The sequence below is a fragment of the Nesoenas mayeri genome (assembly GCF_963082525.1).
Source record: "Nesoenas mayeri genome assembly, chromosome: 3".
Lineage (NCBI taxonomy): Eukaryota > Metazoa > Chordata > Aves > Columbiformes > Columbidae > Nesoenas > Nesoenas mayeri.
Window position 1 is genome coordinate 76,524,915 of NC_137544.1, and position 26,849 is coordinate 76,551,763.

The 26,849-nt window shown below is 39.0% G+C and overlaps 1 protein-coding gene across 1 annotated transcript; it reads left to right on the forward strand.

The window, feature by feature from the left end:
* Positions 1 to 70: 70 nt before the first annotated feature.
* ABCB10 (ATP binding cassette subfamily B member 10) lies at positions 71 to 26,849 on the forward strand (the record flags this gene model as incomplete). Its single annotated transcript, XM_080341118.1, has 13 exons — positions 71 to 431; positions 10,985 to 11,185; positions 11,517 to 11,719; positions 13,571 to 13,705; positions 15,322 to 15,468; positions 16,238 to 16,373; positions 18,821 to 18,916; positions 21,730 to 21,939; positions 22,212 to 22,291; positions 23,610 to 23,790; positions 24,012 to 24,055; positions 25,600 to 25,634; positions 26,229 to 26,849. The coding sequence occupies 13 exons, from the start codon at positions 71 to 73 to the stop codon at positions 26,518 to 26,520; spliced, it is 2,121 nt and encodes a 706-aa protein (XP_080197244.1). The 3' UTR covers positions 26,521 to 26,849.

A 26,849-nucleotide genomic window follows, 5' to 3' on the forward strand; every position in this document is an offset into this window, starting at 1 on the left:
CGCGCGGCGGGGACCGGCTACAGAAGCAGCAGCAGCAGCGCCGCCGCCTCGGCTCCGCCGCGCCGGCCGCATGGCGGGCTACGCGCCGCGCCTGCCCTGGCTGCTGCCGCTGCTGCGGCGGGCGGCGCCGCCCCCCTGGGCTCGGGCCGGCGCTGGGGCCGCCGGCCTCCGCACCCCGCCGCGCCCGGCCGGCAGGTGCGGGCCGCCCCCTCCGCCGCCGCCGCCGCCGCCGCTGCTGCTGCCGCCGGGCGCGCCGTCCTGCCACCGCCTCCTCCTCCCGCCAGCGGCGGCGAGCAGCGCCCCGCGCTCCCTGAGCGCCGCTGCGGGCGCGGAGCCGCCGCTGCCGCCGCGGGGGCCTGCGGGCGCCCCGCCGCGCTCCCAGGCTCGGAGGCTGCTGGCCCTGGCGCACCCCGAGCGCTGGAGACTGACAGGTACCGGGGGCCGCCCCGGGGCTTTGTCCGAGCGGGGAGGGGGCGGCGGGGCGCCACGGCCGCCAGGGGCTCCCCTCGCCCCGCCCGGCGGGTCTCCCGGGGCCGAGGTGCTCGGTGGGCCGGGTGCGCAGCCCAGTCGGGGGTCTTGCCGTGCCGCCTGCCCGCGGGGCGGGGGCGCCGCCTGGAGCGGCTCCAGGTCGGGTGAAGGAGAAGGTGCAATGTGCTTCCCCAACCCGCGCGTCTGGTAGAATGAGAGAACAGCGTGAAATCTTTGAGCGAGCATTTGATAGGTGTGGAAAGCTAAAATCGTGCTTTCCCCCTCCCGCCCCCTTGACACCTCTTCATTTATTGTTCTTTCGAAGGGAAGGCAAAAGTTTTGTAAGTTACAGAACTCCCAGTTTTGCCGGTCGTGTTGTTGGTTAATGCCTCTCTGCATATTCAGTGCTGCTTCACAAGCAGCCTGCGGTAAACTCCGGCCTGAGACTATACGGAAAGAAGTAAAAAGATGAATCCTAAGTAGTTTGATTTTTGTGTGTGTGTGTGTGTTCTTTTTGTTTGTTTGTGGTGGGGTTTTTTGTGTGTGTTTTGTTTTTTTGGGGGGTTGTGTTTGTTTTAGTTTTTTAATGCATTAGATAAACTGGAGTTCTACCTCCCAAGAATTGCTTGTCTAGAAGTTTTTAAGTTGTTTTGAAAAATATTTATTTATTTTTAGTTTATATGGTGAAGCAAACACAGTGGTTGTATAAATTGCGCCCTTAACAGAGTGATATAATCTACAAAGAGTAGAAACTTTTTTTCTTGGCATTACATCTCACTGGGATAATAGGATAGTAGTTGTCAGTAAGAAAACAATGTATTATTATTATGTGGTTTGTTGTGTTTTGTTGTTTTTTTTTAACCCCCCCTTTATTGGTGGACAGCACCCATATTAATCATGGCAGTGTGAGGCCTGTAGGCTTTTGTAAAAACTTGGGTAGTGTTCATGGAATGGGTAAACAGTGTTCAAAAGAGGTGAGGTAGGTAGACTTAAATAAAGAGGTGTTTTGAGAAAGATTAAATACTTTGTACAGGATTTTATTCACAGTGAATAGTTAATAGAGCTTTGTTACATGTTGGCATTACATAGCCCAAGTATTTTGGATCCAAATTAATTTTTATAAGAAATTAGAAGTATTTTAATGCTGTGAATACATGTTTCAAGCAGCTAATACCACTGTCTTGGGTGTGCAGAATAAAAGCAGAAGAAAATTGATCAGATAGGGTTGGATGGACAGAGGAAAAGGTGTAATGTTCAGTAAGGCTTCAGTCTTGCTCAGGCTTATTTTTCTTCACTGGCTTGTGGGCTAAAAAGTAAAAAAAAAAAAAACCTTTGCCAGTATCTAGTGTTCAGTCTATTCATATTTTATTGAAGAAGTGAGTAGATGATCAGATAGATTACCTGCTGATTTTACAGTGAAGTCCTTTGATTTTCCCACTGAAATGGAAACAAATGAATCAGTTATTTTAAGGATGGCTTTTAAGAGCTAAAGGCCCCTAACTAACTGAGAAGTTAATTTGGTTTCCTTTACTGGGCACTTGTTGCCAGCTTGTTTATCGCAGGCAGGGCAGGGTATACTTGTTTGCAATTGTGTTTTAAAATAGGGCTCAGTATCCTTAATCCGTGCAGTCTGCTGGTGGTTTATTTAAGTAAATAGACTGCCACAGTTACTAAAAATCAGACACATGGAAGTTTGTCTTTTGAGATAACAAAATGGCCTGAATTAAAGTTTTTAAAAAACCCACAACACAACAACTTGATAATATCACATACTGAGGATGGAAAAAATGTGCAAACATAATAACTGCTTTTCAACTTCCTATTGGTCTTGGTTTTAGGAGAGGAGTAACTTTATGTAAAATTTTTCTTTCTTGTTGACTCTACTTAAGGGAAAACTTTCGTTCTTAAATTGTAATTAATTGGGAGGATGGAAAAGCTAACAAAGAAGATATTTTTCATCATTATGGAGTGTAGGAATACCAAATAATGGATAAAATGCCTTTTAAGTGGTTGTAGGGAAATCACATCTGCCAGTTGTATCTAAGATGTTAAAATATGTTGCATTTTGTGCCTGTTCCATATTTGTACTGAGAAACTAGTCCTAAAAACTCTGTGTCTGTTTTTCCTGCATTCAAAGAAAGAGGAAGGCTGATGGTTTCACTGTGTGAGACAATGAACCTAGGGTAAATAATTTAATTTCCTCTTCAAGTCTGTATAAATGGTAAGCAAATGATGTGGGATCTCTTCAGAGGCTTCACAGGTGCAGTTTTGTTTTGCAAGAAAGTTTGGCTCTTCCAGATCTTTGGCATTTTATATAAGGTATAGTTGGTAGTACAGGTGTATAGCATTACTGCTGTGGAGTGATACACACCTTTTCTGTGATCTCACGTGGCACAGGTCGTGATATTCTGCTCGTTGCAGTTGCATGTTGACATTCGCAGTCACAGATGGTGAAGTAGTTGTAGTGATGCCAGTGAAGGTCTGGGGAGCAGAGAGTGATTTGTGAGGAAGCTGAGCAAGACTTTGATCACCTGTCTTGGTGTGGTGGGGAGATGGTGTCAACTGAGGAGATGGAGATACAGAGGTGAAGGTGACCTGCTCCGGGTGTGACTGTCACCAAAAGAGACTATTGCACCTTATTTTACACAGGGCCTCTTCACCATCTGCTGGCCAAGGAAGAAGCGATGAGCTCTGGCCAAGAGTCCCAGCATGCTGGCACATAGCATCTCTTGCGATGCTCTCCTTGCTGAAGGAGAGTCTGACCCTTCACAGGCTCTTGGGCATAAAAATAGATGTACCAAATATCTTTCTGCCAGAAAAAGAAAAATATATATCAGCGTAATATGTTCCATGTTTCCTCTCCAGTTACTTGTAGAGTTGGGTAGAGCTTTGAAAACATTTTAAACAGGACATCTTTGTTAAATTTTGCTGTTCATATTAACAGTGGTAAAAAGATGACTAAATACTATGATGGGAATTCTGTTAGTGGCCACAGTTTTCTGCAGTGCCATTAGGAGTTTGTAAATTTGCAAATTCTAGAAAACCTCCCAGGTTTAACAAAGGAGAAAAGTAATTTTAGGAGTTCTTTGGCTGACCCTGTGCAGACAGTTCAGGTAAACCTATCTTCAGTTAAATTCAGTTCCCAGGGAAGAGGACAGGGCCATTGTTTAGATTATTAAATCTTGCTGTGTGTGCGAGGCCACAAAAATGCCTTTTCAAAATGATGCCTCTTATTTCCTCCTGCCTCCTTGTTTGTCCCTGTGAGAATCTCTCTGTTGCACTTTATCCAAACCACACTCAAAGAAAACAATAGTTGTATTGAATTGTAAAGTAAGCACAAGGAACTCTGAAATTTTTAATCCAACAGCAATGAGTGCCTTTTCCCTATGTAACACTTCCTGCCCGCTGAGCCAAAGAAAGAAGGTTTGTTTTGTACACAGGTCTTCTCTAGACATGTGCAAGAGATGTTATTTCACAAGTTTTATTTTAGATTTTGGATGTAATTTGTAATGACTATCTTCCTATAGGTTAAAATTTACCATGAAATTGGCAGACCACTGCCTTGCTCATAATGTGATTTTCCTGTACTTTAAAGTTACACCAGAGATGTACTTTCCCGTACATCTACAGCAATCTGATATTTCTCATTCATGTTTTGTAGTTTCCAATGAAGAATAAATGCCTATGAAAACAATTCTTAAAGAAAGGCAATTAAAATAAAATGAAAATGTTGTACTTAAGTAAGACTACTTGATTTTTTTTTTTAGGTGTATTCTTTGTAATGTAGTTCAGAAACTATTTTCATAATTAATTTGATTGGGGTAGTATGCAATTTGAATATTTTGTGCAAGATACAGACAGAAATGTGGAACACATCAGCTGCATTGCTACTAGTAAGTCATGCTTTTGATTACTTATACTTGTACAGCCTGACATTTTTTATGTTAAGTGCTTGAGTAGAAGTATCTTTGAAAATTTCAGTTATTTTAGGAAATTAAATTGGACAGATAATATGTATTTAGTTTGTAGTAACATTTAAATGGTTTAATTTTGAAACCTTTGCTCTGCCAAACTTTGTGACATGTCTTTGAACATCAGCAGGCAATCCACACAGTGTTAAGGACATGCTTTTCCCGCCTCCATTTAAAAATTAATGGAAAGTCAGCCATGTGGTATCTCTGAAAAATCATTTTCCATACACCCATTCCACCCTTGACAGTAAGGCAAATTAATTCTGTAGCGTGCATAGTGATAAGGATGCTAATGGGAGCAGAGGGAGGGCTCACAGGCACTAGAATACCCTTCTCTTTGGAAGCCGGATTGAACCCTGGTCTTGTCAATCTTGTGTGCTGTCACCCTCTAGCTGGGAAATTCCTGGCCAAAATTTGAGTTCACCTCTCAAGTCCATGTATATGGCCACTGTTTTTTTGTTACTGTAAAGTGGATCTACTCATCTCAAAACAACTCAACAACCACACTTAACTTAAATTTCCTGAAACTCTTGTGAATTTGAAATCGTAATTCCTGTATATATGATACAGATAGGGATAATGTACTGATTTTTTTCTCATGTGCAGTGTGCCTTTTGTAGAAATCAAATAGGCTTACATGTTTTTTTTTGTTTCCCCACTTAGTTTTTCTTCCGATTTTGGAATGAAACTCACAAAAGGTCCAAGCAGCCTTGTAGCTTCATCACAAAAAGTTTGCTTTCCTGTGGCTAATTGGTGACGGTTCCTTATTTTAAATTGGTGGTGGACTGTTAATGAAGCTACTTGGATAAGACAACACAGAAACAGTAGCTGCTGACCACTGTGATTGGTTGGGTGCTTACAGCTTGTTTTCTCTGCAGAATGTTTTTGCTTCGCTATTTGTGTAAATTGTGAAGATAGAAGAAATAATCGCAAGATTGGTCTGACATAAAGACTCTTCTACACAAGATAAATATGAACAAATTAAATGCTTCAGTTTTAAACACATGGTGAAAAAGAAGCTGTGCTCTCTCCTGAAGATGTAGAATTAATTTATTACTTTACAACATTTGATGATTAGAAACTTGGCTGATTTTTACGGCTGAGGACAATCGATATCATGAGAAAACACAATAGAAATTTTAAAATATTTTGGATTTGAAAGGAATTGTGGTTTAAGTATCTCCAACTGAACTCCCAGAGTGTGTAATTAATGGTTTATGCTATTTTAACATGTTGTGATAAAATACAGAATTTACTATTGTTTTCCTGCTTTTCTGAGTGAGCTCTTTACTTCTGCTGTATCTGAACTACAGACTGGTGCCTTGTCCTGAAATAGTCCAGGAAAACTGTTGAAAATATTCAGAGGATTCTAGCCTGGCTATATGAGCTGTAATTTTATTGTGAGTTTTGATGGGATAGTAAGCTTTTAGAAAAAAAAAAAAAAATGATAGCATTCCCCTTCCCTCCACCCTGAATTGCTTTTACATTTTGTGTGTGGATGATGAGCTCTCCAAATGGAGGAAAAAAAAAAAAAAAAAAAAGTGAAAAAAGAAAAAAAAATCAATGGATTCTTGAACTGGCCTGTTTGTGATAAGCTATTCTTTGGATGTCTTAAAAAGACTAGCTTGTGGTACTGTTTGTATTGAATAACAAATTATAAACTAGAGATAGCATTCCCTCTTTGCTCCCAGGCGGAGGTTTCACACAGCTCTGCGTAGGGCTCCTGTCAGGCTGTGTGCCTTCTCTTCTTCTCCTGTGCAAAGTGAGAGGCTTATTTGCTTTTCCCTTTCTTGGGATTCCCCAAATCCCTGTGTTCTGCTCTGCCTGGAAGGGCACTTCTGTTAGCTATCTTCTCTGAAAGCTCCTTCGACAAACCCTCTATAGCCCTACTCTGCAAAGGCTCCTTGAGATTTTGTTTCCTTCATAGCAAAGGATTCCTGGCAGGTCTGTCCTGTTTGATCATAGGAGTCTTGTTGAGGAGCTACCGAGGGTGGTTTCTGTCAATCCTGAACACCCAAAGACTAAAAGAACAGGCTTTCCTCAAGGTGATAGACTTCTTATGGAAATTGCATCGTCTAGATGTACTGAGCATGAAAGATGCCACCAGCCAATATTCTGGGGCTTGCTCCTGTGTTGGTATCTTGCTGTGCCCTCCAAACCCTGGACACTGGTCTTGTTCATGAGATATTATCTGAAATGTACCATCTGTCTCTTGTTTAATGCTGTGCCACAGCAATTTTCTGCAACTGATAATTTCTCCAAACTGTTGTATAATTCTGGTCAGTAAGATGACCCACAGCATGCCAGCTCTTTTGTCAGCTGTCTTGAAAATACTTTCAGTAAGTTGTGCAACTCTATTGTTATTGCACCAAAGCAATCAGTCTTTGTCGTTTGAAAACCTGAACTGCTCTTTTGTGCTCAAAAAAATAACAAAAGAAGAAAAACCACAAATTCAAATACCACATCAACCATTTATAGAATACTCCTATAAACATTTTCTAAAAACTGATCATCACTGGAAATAGTAACTTGCAAGACTCAGTAACTGATGATACACGCAAATTAAGACAACTCCATTCAAGAAACTAGCAGCTTTCCAAAATGCACCAGGAATACAGTATCCAACTGTGCTGTCAAGACACGAACTGTATTTTTTTCTGAGCACAGCAGTGCAGTTGTTCTTAATAATGTAAGGAGGACAATTCCAAAAAGTTCTTCTTGCATGGTAATAGGTGCAGTCCAGATAACATGTATGAATTTACTTTCACTCAGAAAGAAAACCACACCAGTCATACCTACCCTAGAATTGTACAGAACATCCTTAACTGCTTACAGTGTGCTTTGGAAAAAGATCTATCTTGAAATAAATATTTTCAAAACTGACTCTTTGCAGGGTTGATACCAGTCCTTCAACCTCCCTATATTAATCCAAAACAAATTCCTTGTGGGCAAGGGTTCTCTAAACGGAAATGGACTTTGCCTAACTAATAAATATAAAACTTATCAGTGGATCTTTCTCTCATAAAAGAACAATGGCAGAGCCCGATCCCTGTGCACGCACATGATAGAACGTAGTAGACTGACTTCATCATTCCTGATGCCCTTGTGGAAATCCAATGTTAAGCTAAAAAAGCCACTGTATATTAGAATAAAACTGCGCAGATAACTGGTAAAGGACAGACATTTTCAGTTACTGGTAGAAGGGTGCTTGTCACAAATCCAAAGCTTGCTTTCTGATCTGCCAAATGAAACCAGTAGAATACTTAAAATATTCAGGGAGGTAGAATTCATAATTTTACTGAATAGTGAAAACCAGCTATTGGGTCTTGTTGCTGTGTTACTGTGCACTGCCAAACATCATCATTACCTTATTTTTCTGTTCTTCATCCCTGATGGGCTTGAATGATCTTAATTCATTTGAGGTCAAATCTTTCTGTATTTGTGTTTAAAATAGTCTTTTCCCTGGCAGGCTCGCAAGCCATTTTTTGGCTTTGTACATTTCCACATACTGTACTGGGTGAGAAGGATGCTCTTGTAAGAACCAGCAAAATTAGAGCCTTTCACTCTCTTGGTGGTGTTTGTGTATGTGGAAAATGGGGTTATTACTCTTCAGAGTCCACGTTCTGAAGGGAGGTTTCTGATAGCTCTGTCTAGTTGTTGCCTGTAAACATCCTGGTTTATCAGTTGGTGATCAATTCCTTGCCCCCAAATACATCTATGAAATGAAGCTGCAGATCTTCTGTCATGAAGCAAGCTCATAGTAGCCTTGAAAAAGAGCAAGTTGATCTTAATATTAGAGGACTGTGCAGCTGCTGCTGGAGCCGGCTTGCTTTGTCTTTGCTGCTGTTACCACGTTGTCATAGCCCTGGTTTGATAAGTTCCATTGATCTGCCTTATATTTGCTTTGTTTTCATTTCACAGCCTACAAAAAAGATTTACTCTAAAAAATAAAGCTTCCAAAATATGCTCTTTTGTTTGACATAATTTTCTGGGTAACAGAGTAACCTATGTGAAACTAATACTGTACTGTTTACTCTGACCTTTTTTTCTGTCAGTAACAACCTTCAGTGTCACTGAAGGGTCTTCCTATCTGGTTGCTGAACACCTCGCACTCCTCCCTTTAGCCAGTTATCACAGTGACAGCTCTTCTTGGAATGAGGAGATAGAGTGAGTGTTTGCTGATTCCTGTTTCTTCAATTAGTCAGTAGTTTAAAACAACAGCAACAAAAAGAGCAACATGTTGGCTTCTGTCCTGTTTTCTAGTTGTTCTGCTGGTGTAATCAAAGTGAGAGCTTCAGTTAGGGAATCTTATTTTGCATGTGGTTTTTGGTTAAATTAATAAAGACAGGTATATTGCTTAAGGGAAAAATGAAAAAAGACATCTGGATTATATAAGCTTTCATCTTTGATACTGCATTGTTCTGACGTATTATTGATACTTTCAGTAATGTTTAAGTAGTTTAGTAGTCTTCAGTTTGTTTTATGTACTAGTATTTGCTTTTAGCTCAGTTAAGACTGTTGGAAGTTAGTTACAGTGAAACCCACACTAGTTTGAATGAAGAAGAGCTGAAGGTAAATCCAAGCCAGGAAGGTTGTACCATGAGACAGACACATAAGGGATTTTTAGCCATACAGTCCTCTTCCTTCAGTTAATTCATATGTCTTGTTCCAGCCATAACTGAGAAATTGTCTGGACTAGTGGAGATTGAGCTGCCATGCAGCACTGTGCTTACAAGCAACACTTCCCATCATCTCTACCTGCATCACAGACCAGCTTTTCCAGACAGGAGGTGACCTGGCTTCTGTTGGATTTTGCTGCTTCACACCAATGCAGCCAGCCTGTTAGTAGGGTCACTCTTTCTTATGAAGTTTTAGCTGGTAAATAATATGCTTATGAGATGTGTGCATGGCGTGGATCACATAAGCTTGCAGCAGGAAGTCTTTCCCTTTCTACTCTGGCTTCTTATAGTTTCTATAGCTTCAAGTTAAAGATCCACATCCTTCATTTAGTGGAAGGTGTCCCTGCCCATGGCAGGGGCCTTGGAACTAGATGATCTTTAAGGTCCCCTCCAACCCAAACCATTCTGTCATTCTGTGATCTTTCACGTGCTTGCTGGCCTGAGTGTAATGCAAGGGGAAGATCACAAACAGATCATGAATAAGAACTGCGGGCTGCAGGCTGGATGCAATGGCAAGAATAAAGGGATAAAGCGTGTTTGGGCAGAGTGTGGAGCTCTCCTGAGACTGCTCTGGGGCATTGCAGGTGAAGGTGGACAGAAGTGTTTGCTTTAGGCAATGGCTGGTATGTATTTATTTGTACCTTGAATTCTGCATCATAAATGCACAGCTGTATTTACATTTCAAGTTACAACTCAAACAAAGCTTTCCGTGTGTGTGTGGAGGTGGTAAGAGGCACCAAACCATCTGACACAGATGTTAGAAATACTGACAGCAGTGCACTGCTGGGAGGCTCTCCGCTGTCTTCATCATGGAAGTAACACAAGAAGCTCAGTAGAATGGAACTAAAACTCAGGCAACTTGAGGATTTTCAGTACATTGTCTTTTTGCCTTTAAAGACATTATCTGCTAGTGGTTTGTAGCAATCCTACGGATGGTTGCTCTAGATGTGGGATTGGCTGCTGGAAAATTACACGGTATAAATGGCATTGTTTGTTGTGGTTCAGTGGTTTTCATATCAGGTTTGTTCAGTTTTCAGTTCAGACAGGTTTTTTTCTAGCTCTCAGCCTTCCAAGTTTGGCTTGCCATTTCAGAATCAAGCTGTGTTCTTGGCTCAAGAAATTTCTTTGCAGATTGAAGTTCAAAAGGCCGAGTCTTGGTCCAGTGTGATTTTCTTACTCTCTGATACAGCTTCAAACTGTTACACAGGTTGTTCCATTGGTGATCTTGCAACTGCAATTCAGGAGCTCTGCTCATCAGCAAATGTACTAATTCAAAGTTATGCTATTCTTATTTTATATCAACAATAGTAAAGAGCTAACCAAAACAAATGTATATAAATTTAGCCAGTCAAGAGTAAATCAAATGGTTCCCTCCCTCCAGTAAAACTGTGTGGTTTAGAGTTCTCAGATCAGATCTTTACTTCAGTCCATTGCTATCTCAGAAATAGACAATTGGAAGCTTTAATATGGTAACAAGCATGAATAATAAAACCCAAACCAAACGAGAGTTGGAGGATTGTATGTGAGATATGGAAAATTTGGTAATGGTTAATGCTTTCTAAGGATAACATTTGTGAAAAGTTAACTTTGTTGGATGGTGGTGTGGAAGGTTAGACAAGATAAGTGATTCCAGGACTGTGCCTGTATACAGAGGCTTTCAGGGTCTTAAAATGTGCCTTGCCTAAGTTAATTTGTACAGACACTTGAAATATCCCATTTAGAACTGTTCCTAGTGGAATGCTGATTATTTAATACTGGCCCTATCAAGCTTAATAGAAATTTCAAGTGGAAAATTATTACATATGTACTATTAATGATCTTCCAAATTCAGAAAAATTTCCCTTTCCTTTTCCTTGTTGATTGCAGCTGCTGTTGGTTTTCTGACAGTTTCCAGTGTCATTACCATGTCAGCCCCTTTCTTTCTGGGGAAAGTTATTGACATTATTTATACAAATCCTGGTGAAGACTTCACTGACAGCCTGACCAGCCTGTGTGCCTTGCTGAGTGGAATCTTTTTATGTGGTGCTGCTGCTAATGCTACTCGTGTCTACCTCATGCAGACTGCAGGTGAGAACAGAAGGAAAAATGTGGTACAGAGAGTCATTTTTTTTCACAGAGTTAGGATATCTAATGATCTGAAAGAAATTATTGGCACTGGTTGAGAGATACTCTTGGAATCAGTAGCTTTTTTTACCAGATCAAAGGTAAGCTAATAGTGCAAAGGTAAGTATGCCAGAATAATTGTTCACTTTTACTTACTGTTACATGACATCTTAAAGCTCACTCTCTTCTGGTAAATTAAAACTCTGTAATGTTATTTGTTCAGTGCTGCATAATCCTGTGTGTTTCTGCATGAAGTCTTACGTGCCATGTTTAGTCAAGCTTCTGTTTCTGACAGGACAAAGAATTGTGAAACGTTTGAGAACAACCATGTTCTCCTCTGTTCTGAAGCAAGAAACTGCTTTCTTTGACAAGACCAGAACAGGAGAGCTGATAAACCGCTTATCTTCAGATACAGCCCTCTTGGGCCGTTCCGTGACTGAAAACCTCTCAGATGGGCTCAGGGCAGGAGCACAAGCGTCTGTGGGGGTCGGAATGATGGTAAGGTGCTTGCTTCCCTGCTTGTCCTTTCATGTAGTTTCAAGTTTGTTTCAGTTCTGTTAGGTGAAGTGTGAATGTGATTCAGTCCAGACACTGTTGTGTGTTCTTGGATACAAGTATATTTCACTGGTTACCTGCAATAACTTTTATGTACTGCATTGCAACAGATGATGTGCCTGTAGCCACTTGATGTTTACCCATAATGCCAAAATACGGAGAAAGGAGATTTGAAACGAGCTGCTGTTGCTGCCTAAATTTATCAAGCAAAATATAGGAAACAAATAGCTTTACTCTGTTCTCACTGAAGATATTAAAACCAGTGATAATGTTCCCGTGGTTGTAGGTAAAATAGGGCGTGAAGGGCCTGATGTAAAAGTCATTGAAGTTGGTTGATTCTGGTTCAGGCCTAAGTGAGCAAAGGCAGCACTGAATATCAAATTACTGCTGAGGACTTGTACAAAAAGCGTTAGTCTTTCTGCTTTAGTCTATCAGTAAAGAATATATTTAGGTAGGAAGTGTGTTAATGAAGGCCTCAGTGCAGTGCACCAGTTAGTATTCCTTCGTGGTCAGTTGGATTGCATAAAAATCTGCCTTCCTTTGATTTTTTTGTTTGGTTGGTTGATTTTGGTTTTTTGGTTGGCTTTGGTTTTTTTGGTGGCATTAATTTCATTATGCTTATCTGAGGAAAGATACGTTGGTTGCAATTATCTTTGTTGAAGGTGTGATAATTTCTGCTGTCTACCTGGAGTTAAAAACAGCAAAAAGTCTTCTCATAAAAATAAGCTTCCAATACTGATGTGATTAGAAACTGTTATGAAGTTTCCACTATGAAGCTTTAAAGCTTTAATACGTTATCAGTGGTAAGAGTTATGGCTTTCTCTATTGATGTAAGCAAAGAGAGTCTAAGGCTTTATGTTACCATAGATTAAATTAAATAACTTTATATAAGGCATTCTGCTCAAAAATGGTGCCATGATACAGTGTTAAAAGGTTGCCCAGAAAGAAGAGATTATTATCAAATAATTACAAAGACTGTCAAGTTGATTTTGAATTTTTCCGGAGGGTTTTGTTTTCAATACAGAAAGTAAGATGAAATTAAAGCACATTAGATCTAGTTTCAATAAATCTTATGAAAATAACCTAATTAGGGGCTGTGATGATGATTGTTACAAGTGATAAGGTTTTGCAATAGTAAATTACATCCATTTTTCCAGGTAACAAGCATTTGTGGGTTTAGGGAGCACTGGTGACTTCGTCTGTTCCCCGATTACCCAGAAGCCATGTATGATATTTCTCTTCTCAAACTTTCTGTATTACGCTATCTATTTAAAAGTTGTGAGAGAGCTTTAGAAATTATAATACCTTACATCTTTTCAGCATCCCCAAGAGATTTCCTGGTAGGCCTGTTTACTGGCAGGTTAAGATACTTGGCTAAGACTACACAGTGAATTGGTGAGAAATAAAATTCAGGCCACTTTGCTTATAGTCCTTTGTTCTAACCATGGGATACATCCCAAATACTGTGGAGAAATGGATATTTTGCCTGGAAGAAATAAAACATGATAAATTCATGTATTCATTCATCATTCAAGAAGAGACTGGACAATGCCCTCAGACACACGGTGTGAACTGTGGGGTTCTAATATGCAAGGGACTGGAGTTGGACTCGATGATCCTTGTGGGTCCCTTCCAACTCAGGACATTCCATGATTCTATAAAAGACAGCATGGCAGCACTAAATTACAATCCTACCAGTTTTAGAAAATTCTAGTGAGGAAAGTTGCTCTTCAGTATTCCAGTGGTTATTTTTAATCTGAACACTAACCCCCGACACATACCTTTTTCTTCTAGTTTTTTGTGTCTCCTAGCCTTGCTGCATTTGTTCTGAGTGTTGTGCCACCCTTGGCTGTTGTGGCTGTGATTTATGGAAGATACTTGCGAAAACTTACTAAAATGACCCAAGATTCTCTTGCAGAAGCAACACAGGTAATCTTTTGACAGATGCTTTCTAAGTAACTTCAAAGTTGCTCTATTGGATTTAGATTAATGTCTCTGAAGTTCCAGATCTTTTGAAGATAATTGTGCTGTTCATTGTCCTAAGCCATGCTGAGCCTGTAGTTTTGCGCCTGAATAGTGTGAAAGGTAAATGTCAGTAACACTAATTCATAGATCTCAAAACCAACCATGGTTTCGTTGTCCATAACAATAAAACCTGGAGGTACCTTAGGAATTTGGAAGTGGAGGAAAGGATAAGGTGGTTAGGCTTTAGCTTTGTGAGAACATTAAGAAAAAAAATCAGCCTATGAAGTTCTGTGTAATTTGATACTTGGGCTTAAAAAACCCACTTTTCTATGGTTATGAGTTTGAAGTCATCAGAAGCATCCTAGATGGGTCCATCTTTTAAGACAATTTTGCTAGAGAGTCCTTCTCTGGAATGAATCCTTGATATCTGACCTTGTTGTCAACTCTTTAATGTTTATGAGGCTTGACATTTTTTAAACTTTCCTGAGCATCTCAGCACATACCCAGATATTTGGGAGAAAAGCAGGGGAAGCTGTTGTTTCTAAAGAGGCTGTTGTAGTGGGGCCCTCATTGTGCTCACTGACTGCACTGAAATATTGCAAAGTGCAATTGGAGAATAGTAGTGATGGTGACCTTTTCCTCAGAAGCTGAGGGTGGGGAAACATTATTAAAAAGCATAGAAATGTTATTAGGAAAGATCTAGTTAAAATAGCCACAGTTGTCAGCTGTTTTAAACTTGGGATGTCCTTTGTAGGACTTCTGCAAATTGTCTGTGCAGAAGGAAGATTAGCTCTCTTCTGTTCATCTTCCTCATCCTATGGTGAAGGGAAGCTCATGCCTTTGTAAATGGTGTGGGACTTCACATGAACAAGCCATTCGGTGTTTCATTCAAATTTTCAGGTTGAATGAGGGCTGGAAAAAGGATAATTATATTTTTATATCCTATTTTTACTCACAAAAGAGGGCCTTGTTTTTTGTAAGACCATCACAGTATCTATTAACAACTCAGTCTAATTGGTTACAATTGAGATCATTTTAGAATCAATACTTTGCTCTTTAGAAGTTAAAATACTGAGCTGAAATGAGACATGAGTAGTTGAGCTCAATTAATTTCTGGTGTTGCTTTAATCAAATGAGTGGAGTTGTTTCAGGAAATAACTACAGGCTTTCTTGCATGATTTAGTGTAGAATAAAATATTCTTTATGTTTCCCCTCCCCACGTTGCAATTGCAAGTTATTGAGAATAGTCATTTTCTTCTGTGTGTTGTTCACATCAAATTAAGGGTTTTTTTTAACCCTACTTTTATATTTTTCTATCTCTGCTAGCACTTAAGGCAATCTTGAAGTTCTTTTTAAAATGCCTGGGCATGCAGTTTACTTTTAACTGAATAGAATTTAAAAAAAAAAAAAGGGAGGATGGGTCGGGAGAGAAGGGCATGAGAATTTTTTCCACTGGTATCCAAAGGAATGTATTTGGAGATTAGTGTAGTGATATTCATTTAACTTTCAAATGTTCTTTAATATGAACATTCCAAATTGTGTGTCAATATGTATTTGTTCTGTTCTTTACTTTAATGTAGTTAGCTGAAGAGCGTATTGGAAACATAAGAACAGTTCGAGCTTTTGGGCAAGAAGTGGCTGAAATGGAGAAGTACACAAATAAAGTTGATTATGTGCTACAGCTGGCTAAAAAAGAGGCATTAGCTCGGGCAGGCTTCTTTGGAGCAGTAAGTATTTTTGATGAAAGTAAAGCGACGATGTTATGCCGAGTGTCAATTATTTTAAAATTCATGAGGATACTTTTAAATCTGCAAATAAATTGAGTGTAAACTGAATCTACATAAAACTGTGGGAAGACTGAACTTAAATCAGTCTAAATTACTGTGAAACTGCACCTCAGGATACAGTGGTATAATAAAACCAGTTTAAGCCTCTATTTCTGTCTTGCACCCCGTAGCTTGGTACTATTTATCTGAGCCCATACCTCCTATTCAGGGAACGAAACTAGTGGAAACCTTCTCCCACCATTAGTGTTTTACAGGTTTGGGCTCCTGATGAGATGAGCATCAACTGTAATGAAGCTGGGAGTGGGGAGGGTGGATGTGCATTTTTCCATAACAGTTTGCAGTGAGTTTGCTTAATCTAACTGCAATGAAACTGCAGACTGTCAACTCTTCTCCTGTAATGATGGCTGAGAATAATGTTTGGTGTTCCTTTTAACCTTGTGGGGAAGAAAAACAAACCCAAACGAACAACAAAAAAGTGTTGCTTGCTTTTTGAATGTTTGTTGGATAGCACAGCACAATGTCACTGGACATCTGTCTGTCAGCTTGCTTTGCTTTAGAATTGGTTTTGTTCAAATTTAACTCAGTCCTATAAAAATCCAGTTACCCATAGTATGGGAATTCTTTTATCAGAAGGAAAATTCTGAAACAACATTTTAGAGGATGAAATTCAAGATGTTTTTGATAAAATCTGACTTCTTTTTTTCCTTAGACTGGCCTTTCTGGAAACTTAATTGTTCTCTCAGTCTTATACAAAGGAGGATTACTAATGGGCAGTGCCTACATGACAGTCGGTGAACTCTCATCTTTCCTGATGTATGCTTTCTGGGTTGGAATAAGCATTGGAGGTATGGAATGAGAAATTAGATTTTCTTCACTTCAAAGCATTACAGTCAGTATGGGGGTGGGAGGGAAGAAGCTCTTAAAATATCTGGCTTTCTTAAAAAGTCTCTTCCAAATGATCTTCCCAAGAAATCATACATAATTTTTTTCTGAAGAGTTAATGAAAACAATAATTTATGATGTAATCTTAATAAGGCCTTCCATTTTTCCAAAGGGGATACAGAGGTTATTTTTTTGATGTGTGTACATGACAGATACATATTGCTTTAATTTTCCTTGGGTCTAAATTAAGATACTTGCTGTATTGTGTAAATAAATAATACTGGTATTATATTTCTTACAAAATGTGTGGGTCTGTGCTAAATATACTCTATTTAGAAAGACATGTAGAATTTAGCTGTAAGTCAGTGCAGAGTGTCTTAAGCTGGAAGAGTAAACACAGTGCCAGCAGAACATCACACACTGGTGCTAACCTTTTGTTTTTCCTTACTGACTGACTCCTCCTCGAAGCTCAGACTCTATAATCTACTGGCCCAGAAACAAACCGTTCATCTTTTTGACAGAACAGTCTTCAATACTGCCTACAGGCAAAAATGAAGATAAGCTACTTTGAAGTTTGACAACTGATGGAAGCGTTGGTTCTTTAAAATGAGTCTGTTACTTCTGATAGACAGGCAGGGCAGTGCAGCTCATCTGTACTCTGGTAAGACTAAGCCTGATACCATGGGAAGCATAAAGATCTGCCTGAGGGCAAAATTCACAAAACCTGCTTTTTTGGATATCAGCATTCCAGTGGCAGCCATTCTGGCTAACATACCCTTTCTTCTCTGTTTAAATCATTCGAGTTTGGTTAACAGACCTGGCACTGTGAAAACATGGGACAAATTAATGTTAAATAAATGAAAAATGAGGCTAGAAACACGGATAAATTATCATTTAATTAACTTTTATTTGTGTTAAAAACATTTTTTTCAATATTCTACTTAACATTATTGTAGATTATAGTTCTGCAGCGAGCTCATTCTCATGGGGACTCTGAAGGAGAGGTGTCTTGCCACTAGAGGCCTGCCTGCCTTGATGTCTGCAAGGCATATAAATCTGCAGAGTGCAAAGTCTATTTGCTTGGTGTGTGTCATAATCCATACACATAGGAATTAATGCAATGAACTATGAAGTTCACTGCGTAATTTGGGACTTTGCCCCTTTCTGTTGTAACAGTTCGTTGCGTTTTCCACCAAATGCTAAAGACAGGTTATAAAAATTAAAAACATTTTCTAAGTAGTGTTTGCTGTCCGTATTATAAAATGCTTTTTTATGAGTGGTTGTGAATTTGCGAACCTTCGTGTCTCAGTTTCAAGGCGCTCTCCGATGCTTGTGCCTTCTCCCCTGTGCCCTGGTTGAGGATGTAGATGCTTTGGCTCTTTTTTTCCAAGCAGAAGGCTTCTCACTGTGGCTAGTGCCTCGTGCTGCAGCTTTCAGAGAGTCCTCAGCAGCAGTATGATGAAGTGCCCTGTCTACACTGAGAGACTCATGACCTTGTGCTGCACTTGTTGCTCTGCAAAAATAAACCAGTAAACCTATTTTAATGTACCTTGGGTTTTCTGCCTTCCTGAAATTACTCTTAAAACTGTATGCATTTCAAGGTGAAAGTAGAATTCAGAGATTTGAATTTGGTTCCTCTATTTTGAAAGACACACAAATGAAGAGGTAAGAGATTTTGTATTTATGTCTTAGGCCATTTTTGGCTCTAGGCTGGTTTCTATGTTTATCTCAGCTGGAAAGCCTTTCAGCCAAACCAGCTCCGAGGTGACTGACACAGCTGCTAAGAGCTGGGATCCAGTACTATATGTAGGCTTTGTCCTTAACTTTTGCTTTCCCCAGTAATGGTTGAAGCATGCTGAGTAGGGAGACATACTTCTTTACTACATTATCCGTTCTCCACATGGCTTCTCAAGCATCAGTTCAGCCTTAGGTTTTGTGCCCTCCCTCTGCTGTGGCTGACACAGCCAGGCTCTCCCACGGTAGTATAACCCTGTCTGGACAAAGAAGGGCATTCAGGGTGCTCCGTTCTACAGAATGATTTTGTAAATATAGCTGATCGTATGCAAGGCTATTTCTCTAAAGTTGGATACTGTTCTTCCTGACAGATAAATTTAAAAGAGTTGCTTTGCTTTTGAGTATACACAAGCTTAAGTGTATTAACTTTTCTGATTATTTTTTTTCTTCAGAATGATTTGTTTTACAGATATAAATAAGCATAGTCAATAAGGGTTATTGGTAGCTCTGAAGTGAGACTACACAGGATTTATATCAATTTATATAGTGTGTTGGAGTAAGTTTCCCTACAAGTCTAATGCTTCAATGCTGGTAATGAAAAGTACAATGCAAATGTAACGTTTCATGTGTCTTCCATTCCTTATGGATGCATAATACTCTTCTGCTTTTTGTTTAGGTCTAAGTTCCTTTTATTCCGAACTAATGAAAGGACTAGGTGCTGGTGGACGTCTATGGGAACTTATTGAAAGGAAGCCCCAACTGCCATTTAATGGTGGGTCCTTAGTTTGTTATTGTTCATTGGTTGATTTTTATCTTATTGGTCACCAGTATTTCAGAAGAGCTGTGTAATACTTGAGGTAATACCAACTTACATTCTTTCAAAAGAAACTAGATACAGTCGTAATTCTTCTGAGTTTTCCTAACTATGAAACAGATAATGCAAATTTCTTTAATCAGAAGTTAAAAGCTGTAAAATTTTTTAACAAAACCAGGACAGCGCTGGTGTAAAAGAAGGAGTCAGAAAGGAACATCCAACAGACCTAACAGATTTTTTGAGTGAGCTCTGGCTTTATGGAATAGAGTTTTATCTTTTGAGTTGGTTGATACAGAGGTTTTCTTTTGAAATGCTGTTCTACAAATTTCTGTTCTGCTTTTGTCTCCCTGCACTGGAATTCCTCGAGTTCTTAATCTGATGGACACCAAGTCATAGTCTGGCCTCTGTCTCATTTCTCTTCACAGCTGCAGGCCTGTCTGTAGGATGCTTTTCAGTGTGCATAGACTTTACATAGTGAAAAGTAACAATATTGTCTCCAAGGGATGGAGGCAGACTTGGAATAGCAGCTATTTGTCCAGAAGGTAACCACTAACTGGCTAATGCACACACTCTTGTCTGCGGCAGCGCATCTGGCTTGAACTGCCTGCCATGCCCAGTGCCGCGCTGCAGTTTGTGTGACCTTCAGAGGCTCAGTACAACTGTTGATTTCATCATCATTTGGATGTGATTTTTTTTCAGTTGGGATTATTTCTGTGGTCTTCATCATTACAGTGGCCCAAGCACAGAGTAAGCAGTAATATTGGGGTAGAAATTGTCTTTCCCACTGAAGGTATTGAATTGTTTAATTACACCAGTAGTGACATCTGGACTACAATCTTTATTTCATAGACTGAACAGAAATCAGACAAAGTTTCAGACATCTTACAGAAAGCTTCTTTTAAGTTTCCTTTCTGTATAAGCTAAATACATAGGAAAGGATATAAACTTTTGTCTCCAAAAACTAATTATAGTTGATTTCTGGCTCATCAGACAATAAAACTGAGAGACTGTTTCTCTACTGTCCAAACTCACCTGAAACATCTACCCACTTTGCTGCTTAGGATTTTTTTTATGGACATCTAGCTATTGCTGGTGACAACAAATATCTCAAGAACAGATTATAATGTCTTTTTTTTTTTTTTTCCTGTATCTAGAATCCCAAGAAGAAACAAGCACAATCCTGTATATAGCTTTAAGATATTTTTACAGTAATATATAGAGGAAGGACTTGTGGTCCCAGACTTCCTGTATTGCAGTAGATTTCAGTGTTTCAGGGCGTGGAATAGACTGTGTAAGAACTGGAACTGAGAATAAAGATAAGCGATTACTTGTTACTTTGATACTAGTAAGGATGATGCTGCTAGCACAGGATTCAGTAAATACATTTATTTTCTCAAAGGGAGGTATGCAGGCCATTGTGGTTTTACCTAACAAACAAGTTACAATGTGTATGTCCCTGAATTAAAGTCAAAGAAGGAATCTGAAATTGTGTGCTCTTGCCTTTGCCATTTCTATGCTACCACTGTTGAACTGAAAGCCTGAGAAAAGGGGGGAATCTGGGAAAAAGAAAAGGAAAATAAATTATTTGGTCTAGAACCAGCTGGACTAGTGAAACCTTGAGTGCTACTGGTGGGTGTCTGTGTTTCTGATCCACAATTACTTGTTTAAACAAACATGGGCACATTACCATGTGTTGTGGCTAGCTGGGCTTACTTGTGTGCTGCATCTGAAAAGAATTAAGAGGTTTGAATCACATGTCTGTAGCATGAACAAGCACTACTTGAGTGTTGCTCTGGTGCTGCCAGTTTTCAGGAAACTGACAGGATCTTCATCAGTGAGACCACCCTTCGGGAATGCAGCACCACTGTCCACTTAGTTTGCTTTGTGTGGCTACTTTTAGCTGGGATTTAATGGGGCTTGAAGAAATTGTGTTGCTTTGTTTTACCTGTTTATGAGCTTTTTCTAGTGCTGATAGGCTTTTAAGATAACTGTTTAAATAAAATGCTGCACTTCAGAAAGAGGTTGGTTTTATTTATCTTTGCCAGTCATTCATTCATCATGGTTTGTTGTGGTATTTCACAAACTGAGATGCTAGTTTCAGTGAACTGTTGCCTAAGAGTTATGCCTCTGATTGGTCTCTGAATACACTGTCATCTTGAATTTATTAAATATACTTTCCATGTAAAAATCTAAAGAATGGCCATTAATATAACAAATGTAGCAGCAGCTTTATTCTGGTGACAGCCTCTGCTTAAAAGCCACCCAGTTAACGGGTGGTGGAGAAGGAACTGTTCTTGTTTGCAGATGAGGGTGTTTCAGGGGACTTTTGTGGCTCAGTGAAAGGGCAGTAAGTGATTTGCAATGTTTATCTTTTTGCATCTGTTCTGTGGCAACAGGACTTTGGCCTTCAACAATGCCGTTTTATTTAATTGCTCCTAATTGACAAGGCTTAAATCGTTTATAATATATTAAAAAATTCAGATAATTCTACCAGAAGTGAAGATTTTTAGTTGTTAGATATAAGCAAATTCTCCCTCTTGCTGCAGGTAGCCTGCAGGTTCACTACTGGTGAGCAACCTGAAATTGCATTCAGGAAGGAGTGGTGCACCACACTGATTCAGTCATGGCTGAAATATAACCCTTGTGGTCCTGAATTGTGGCTTGTAGCCATCCCTAGATTTAATGTGGAGATAAATATTTCTATTGGGTGTCTGTAAAGCAAGTTTTAGGAGTGCTGACCTGAGTTTGTTTTCTGTATTTTTGTCATACAGAGGGAATCATATTAAGCAAAGATACATTCAGAGGTGCTCTGGAGTTCAAGGATGTTGAGTTTGCATATCCAACACGTCCAGAAACATCAATTTTCAAAGATTTTAGCCTTTCCATTCCAGCTGGCTCTGTTATGGCTCTGGTTGGCCCAAGCGGTACGGGGAAATCAACTATTGTATCCCTTCTGCTGAGGCTGTATGATCCTATCTCAGGTACGTTTTGCATGTTGGTCTCATTCAGGACAATTGATGCTTTGCATCTCAGATGCACCTGATGAAGAGCTGGGGTTCCTGTGCTTGAGGTCCTGATGTGACTGTTCCACTGATGGACCCTGCTTCCCTCTGGGACACATAGTTACCTTGTTGTGGCACCTGCATAACTTCGCATTTCTCATCCACCCACATGTCTCTGTTCTCAGCTTTTCTTTCCAGCTCTTTTCAGTACTTGCCAGTACACACTTGACTTCACTGTTTCTTAATTTAAGGTACTATCACTGTTGATGGCTTCGATATCCGTCAGTTAAATCCACTGTGGTTCAGGACAAAGATTGGAACAGTAAGTCAGGTAAGGAAAAAAAATAAATCTGAGTGAATGAAGAACTTTGTGTGATCAACTAGCTGTGCCTCATGTTTCTTCTTTCTAAAACAACATAATCTGTCTTCTCAGTGAAATCTCTCCATCTCACCATAACTGCTGTTGTGTATGCTCTGTTCTAAAAATAAGTATTCAGAGCTAGTCCCATTATTCTGTAGTCCATTTTTACATAATCATAGAAATTCAAAGTGTTAGCTTAGAAGAAAAGTGTGCATGGGGAGACTGGAAAGCACATTGCTGCAAATTGTACAGGTATGATCATTTTCATGTTTGCTATGATTTGGTGAAGAAAGTAACATAAATCACATTTTGTATTAATGGAAGTTACACAATCATATTTTACACAACCATTTGAAAACTGACCTGTGTTCTGTGTTGTTTCTAGGAAACACAGTTCTATTAGGAAAGCAAGAAAATACAGCACTGCTGGCACTTACTCTTGTAGTGCCCACTCGCTAGCAAGCCCCAGACTCTGGAATTACAGAGAGATATTCAATGATCTCTTAAACTGACCAATTAAAATACGCGTGTTCCTTCCCTTGTCTCCCCAGATGCTTCACAGAGCAATTAAGTGTTAGGTTAATGTTCTGGTTAAAAGCATAAGAATAACTGGGTATATATTGCATTTCAAATATCTATTTTATGTAATAATGCCACCAAAGGCTTTTGTACAAAAATGATTTTCCTGTGGGCACATTAGCATTTTTCTTTTTGAATGTATGTATTCCATTTGAATTAACAGTAGAAGATTCATACTGGTATTCATACTATAGCATGTCTCTTCTTTATTTTATAAAAGAGCAGACTTAGCTTGTTTCAGACATTTTCCCATGTTACATTACTTTTTCTATCTTCCAGTCCTCTTCTCTAAGCCTTAATATAAATAAAATGCACCAAATGCCATGAAATCTGTGTAGAGGTTAAGAGAAGAATCATCCTTGTTGCAAATAGTTATATGTAGTAAAGCACAAAGGGAAGTTTTCTGATGTGTGGATGAATAGCTCTTTTTGAACTCTTCCTCAAATAGTAGGAATTGAGGGTTATGTTATGTCAGTTAAAAAAGCAAATTAATTTTTAATTGGTTTTCACTGGCCATTTTAGCGTTAGCAGAGGTGTTTTTATTTGTTTGGTTTTAATTCAGTTAACTCTAGCTTACGTGTTCTTTTGGATGGATATAATAGAAAGTTATGCTGGGTCTTTTAAGTGGGATTTATGTTATTTGAGATACAGACAATGCATGCATGTAATTACAGATCTACCATATTAGTTATGTCTTTGAATTTATCAGGAACCAATTCTGTTCTCCTGTTCTATTGCTGAAAATATTGCCTATGGTGCAGAGGATCCTTCTACTGTGACTGCAGAGGAGATTCAGAAAGTTGCTGAAATAGCTAATGCTGCTGGTTTCATCAGAGATTTTCCAAAAGGGTTTGACACTGTAGTTGGAGAAAAAGGCATTCTGCTTTCAGGTACATTTTTATACTGCTTCTTTCAAACATCTTGCTGCTATAGAGTGAAGTAAAAGTTATATTATTTTTTGTTACCAGTTTTTTCTCCAAGTCATAGCCTGCCAAAAGTATTAAAAAAAAATCCTTCCTTCATCTCCATTTCCCTCCACTTTAAGTACATGTGCCTAATTCTGCTCAGCCCAGCTCATTCCTATTTGAATTTACTGAGCTTTTTCCTCCAGGTGGACAGAAGCAACGAATTGCAATTGCTCGAGCTCTGCTCAAGGTGAGCCAGTGCCCAGAGAGCTATTTAACTACTTTGTGGGGAGGCCGGATGGGTTAAAAAGAAGGAAGTATTTCAATGGAAACGGTGGAAAAATATTTTTAAAAAGAAAATTATATATTTTACATTAATGGGGAAGTTTGAAAGAGCTGAGTGTTTTAACTAAACACAATTTATGTATTTAAGTGCTTATTCCTATCTTTCGGTCATGTTTTTCTATAGTTCTTCCCAAGACTGATGGTAAATCATTGTATACTGGCTCACTTTCATAAGATTGCATCAAGGACGAAAGATTACTTTAAGAATATGGTGTTGGTGAAGTCATACATGACACTTCTCTCCCTGTATTTAGATCTCTGTCATTTATGGGTTGATTTTTCTGGGTTGCAGTTTACTAGCATAGAGGTGCTCTGTCTTGGCTTTGAGGGGAGCTGGTTTTGATTTGGGACAAGATGCTATTTCCAGTACAATGTTGTGTCTTTTTTTAATGTTTTTTTTCTAAGGGCTGGCAAGGGTCTAGCTTTAGGGCTTTGTGCTGCAGAAATTTGAGGAGGCCTCTGAGGACCAGAAGGAACAGGGCATTTGGGTTCAGGGACAGCCATGGGGCCTCACAGGAAGGCAGTTTAGTGCCGGTGCTCAGCTGGAAATTTTGAACCTTGCTGAACCAAGTTTATGTGCACATTAAGCTGGATGGGTCTCTATAGCATCCTAGCATGCCCAGTTCTGCTAGATTACTGGGGTTTTTTCGTTATACCAGTTCTCTTTTACCATGAAGACTGAAAAGCTGATTGCATTTCATGTCAAGTACATGAGGAGTAGAGGCTTTATTTGGGGGGGGAAAAAAAATTGTAAAAAATGAATGAGTAGTTGATATATGTGGCAGGGAGAGGTGCAATGGAGTCCCTTCTGTTGCAGATAAAGTTTAAAGCTTTTACTGTCAACTTAATCAAGGAAGGCTGGGTTACATAATTCAGAAGAGGCTTCTTAGGGTTTGGAGTGCTGATGATTTTTTGTTGTTGTTGTTATTAAATTTAATTGGGAAGCGTTCTTAAATGCTAGTTCTTAAGTACTACATATTTTGTCTGTGGGTGAAATACTGCTTGTGGGTATTTGTTTTCTTTTTATTTTTTGCTACTAGACAGTTTATATATAGCAAACTGACAGCAAGCAGAGGGTAGCTGAGCCTCTGTGAAAAATCCACATAAGAGCAATAAATAGGAAGTTGAACTTTTGATAACAGTGCTGCCAAGTATGCATTAAAAATCATCTTCTGCCTTTACTTCGTGTCTTTCACATAGTTACCAGGTAAAATAATGGTGTTCTGTTACTTCAGTTTGGAAAATCTAAAGATGGAAGTGTGTTGTTTCTTTTCTGTCCTTGTAGCATTTATACTTCTTAAAAGTAACGCTTTGAACAAAACTCAGTTCTTCTGATGAAGTATTTACACTTACTTGGAGTTTTAAGCTGTATGAATCCTGTTCTCTATTGATACAAATATTCAGATCTTGTCTAATTTTTATTATAACCAATTTTACTTTCTTTTTCAGAATCCTAAAATTCTACTGTTAGATGAAGCAACAAGGTAAGAAAGAAAATAAATACAACCTTAGAAATTATCTGATCTGGGAGGTGTTCTCTCTTCTTTCTTTCTCTGCATACCCTCGTACAAATAATCTAGCCCCTTATTTTTCTCTACCTACAAAAAGAATGTGCTTTCTAGAATGTATGAAGTGGTTAGGAAACCTGTGATAAAAGCTGTTTATGCAAACGATAGCTGATACACTGTGTTGTAATTTTTTATGGAGTTAAATTTCTAATACATAACTTCATTTTGAAACATCTACTTAAAGCTTTTTTGTATCTTTAGTTTAAACGAAGATCTTACTGTAAACCAAAGATGATTATACTGCAGTGTAACTTTTTTTTTTCCACTGAATTAATTTAGTGTTATTTCTCCATGGATAAGTTTGCATATGAAAATATGCAATGCCTATAACCTGAATGTGTGCTCTAAGCATATTCACAAAGCTTTCCTGCAGTTCCATTGGTTCATCTTCACCAGCATTACCAAGGGTTTGCAACTGTAGCAAAATAAGCCTAATGCATGCAAAACTAACCTGTCTTAAAATAACAAATATCCTCCTCTCTCCCCTCCTTGCTTCCTATTTCTTATTAGTGCTTTGGATGCTGAAAATGAATATCTAGTGCAAGAAGCTCTGGACCGGTTGATGGAGGGGAGGACAGTCCTAATTATTGCTCATCGTCTGTCTACTATTCAGAATGCTGATTTTGTTGCCGTCCTTGGTCAGGGTAAAATTCTCGAATGTGGAAAACATGAGGACCTACTTGCAAATCCAAATGGACTTTTCAGAAAACTAATGCAGAAACAAGCTTTTCTTCAAAACAGTGATACTTTTGCATTAGATTTACAATCCAGAGAAGAGGATATATTAAAAGGAAATGTATGAGAGGATGTATGAGTAACAGAGGCTTACAAAGAATATAACTTATGTTTCAGTTATGTAAAGTAAATGTTATATTTTTCCAAAATGTACAAAATATTCTTTTGACACTTAAATGTGTTTAAACTTTTTATTGAAAGCTTTTTAATAATTATTGCAACTTTTTAAAATGTCTATCACATTGAGATCATTTTAGTGTATAGATTTTTCTGCTTTGTGTTACGTTGAGACTATTCAGAATCTTGTTTGCTGTAATGCACTGTCTGATGATGTGCTGCATTCTCAAGTAAGTCCAGTATTTTAAGACTAATTAAATGACAATCTTATCATTTTCA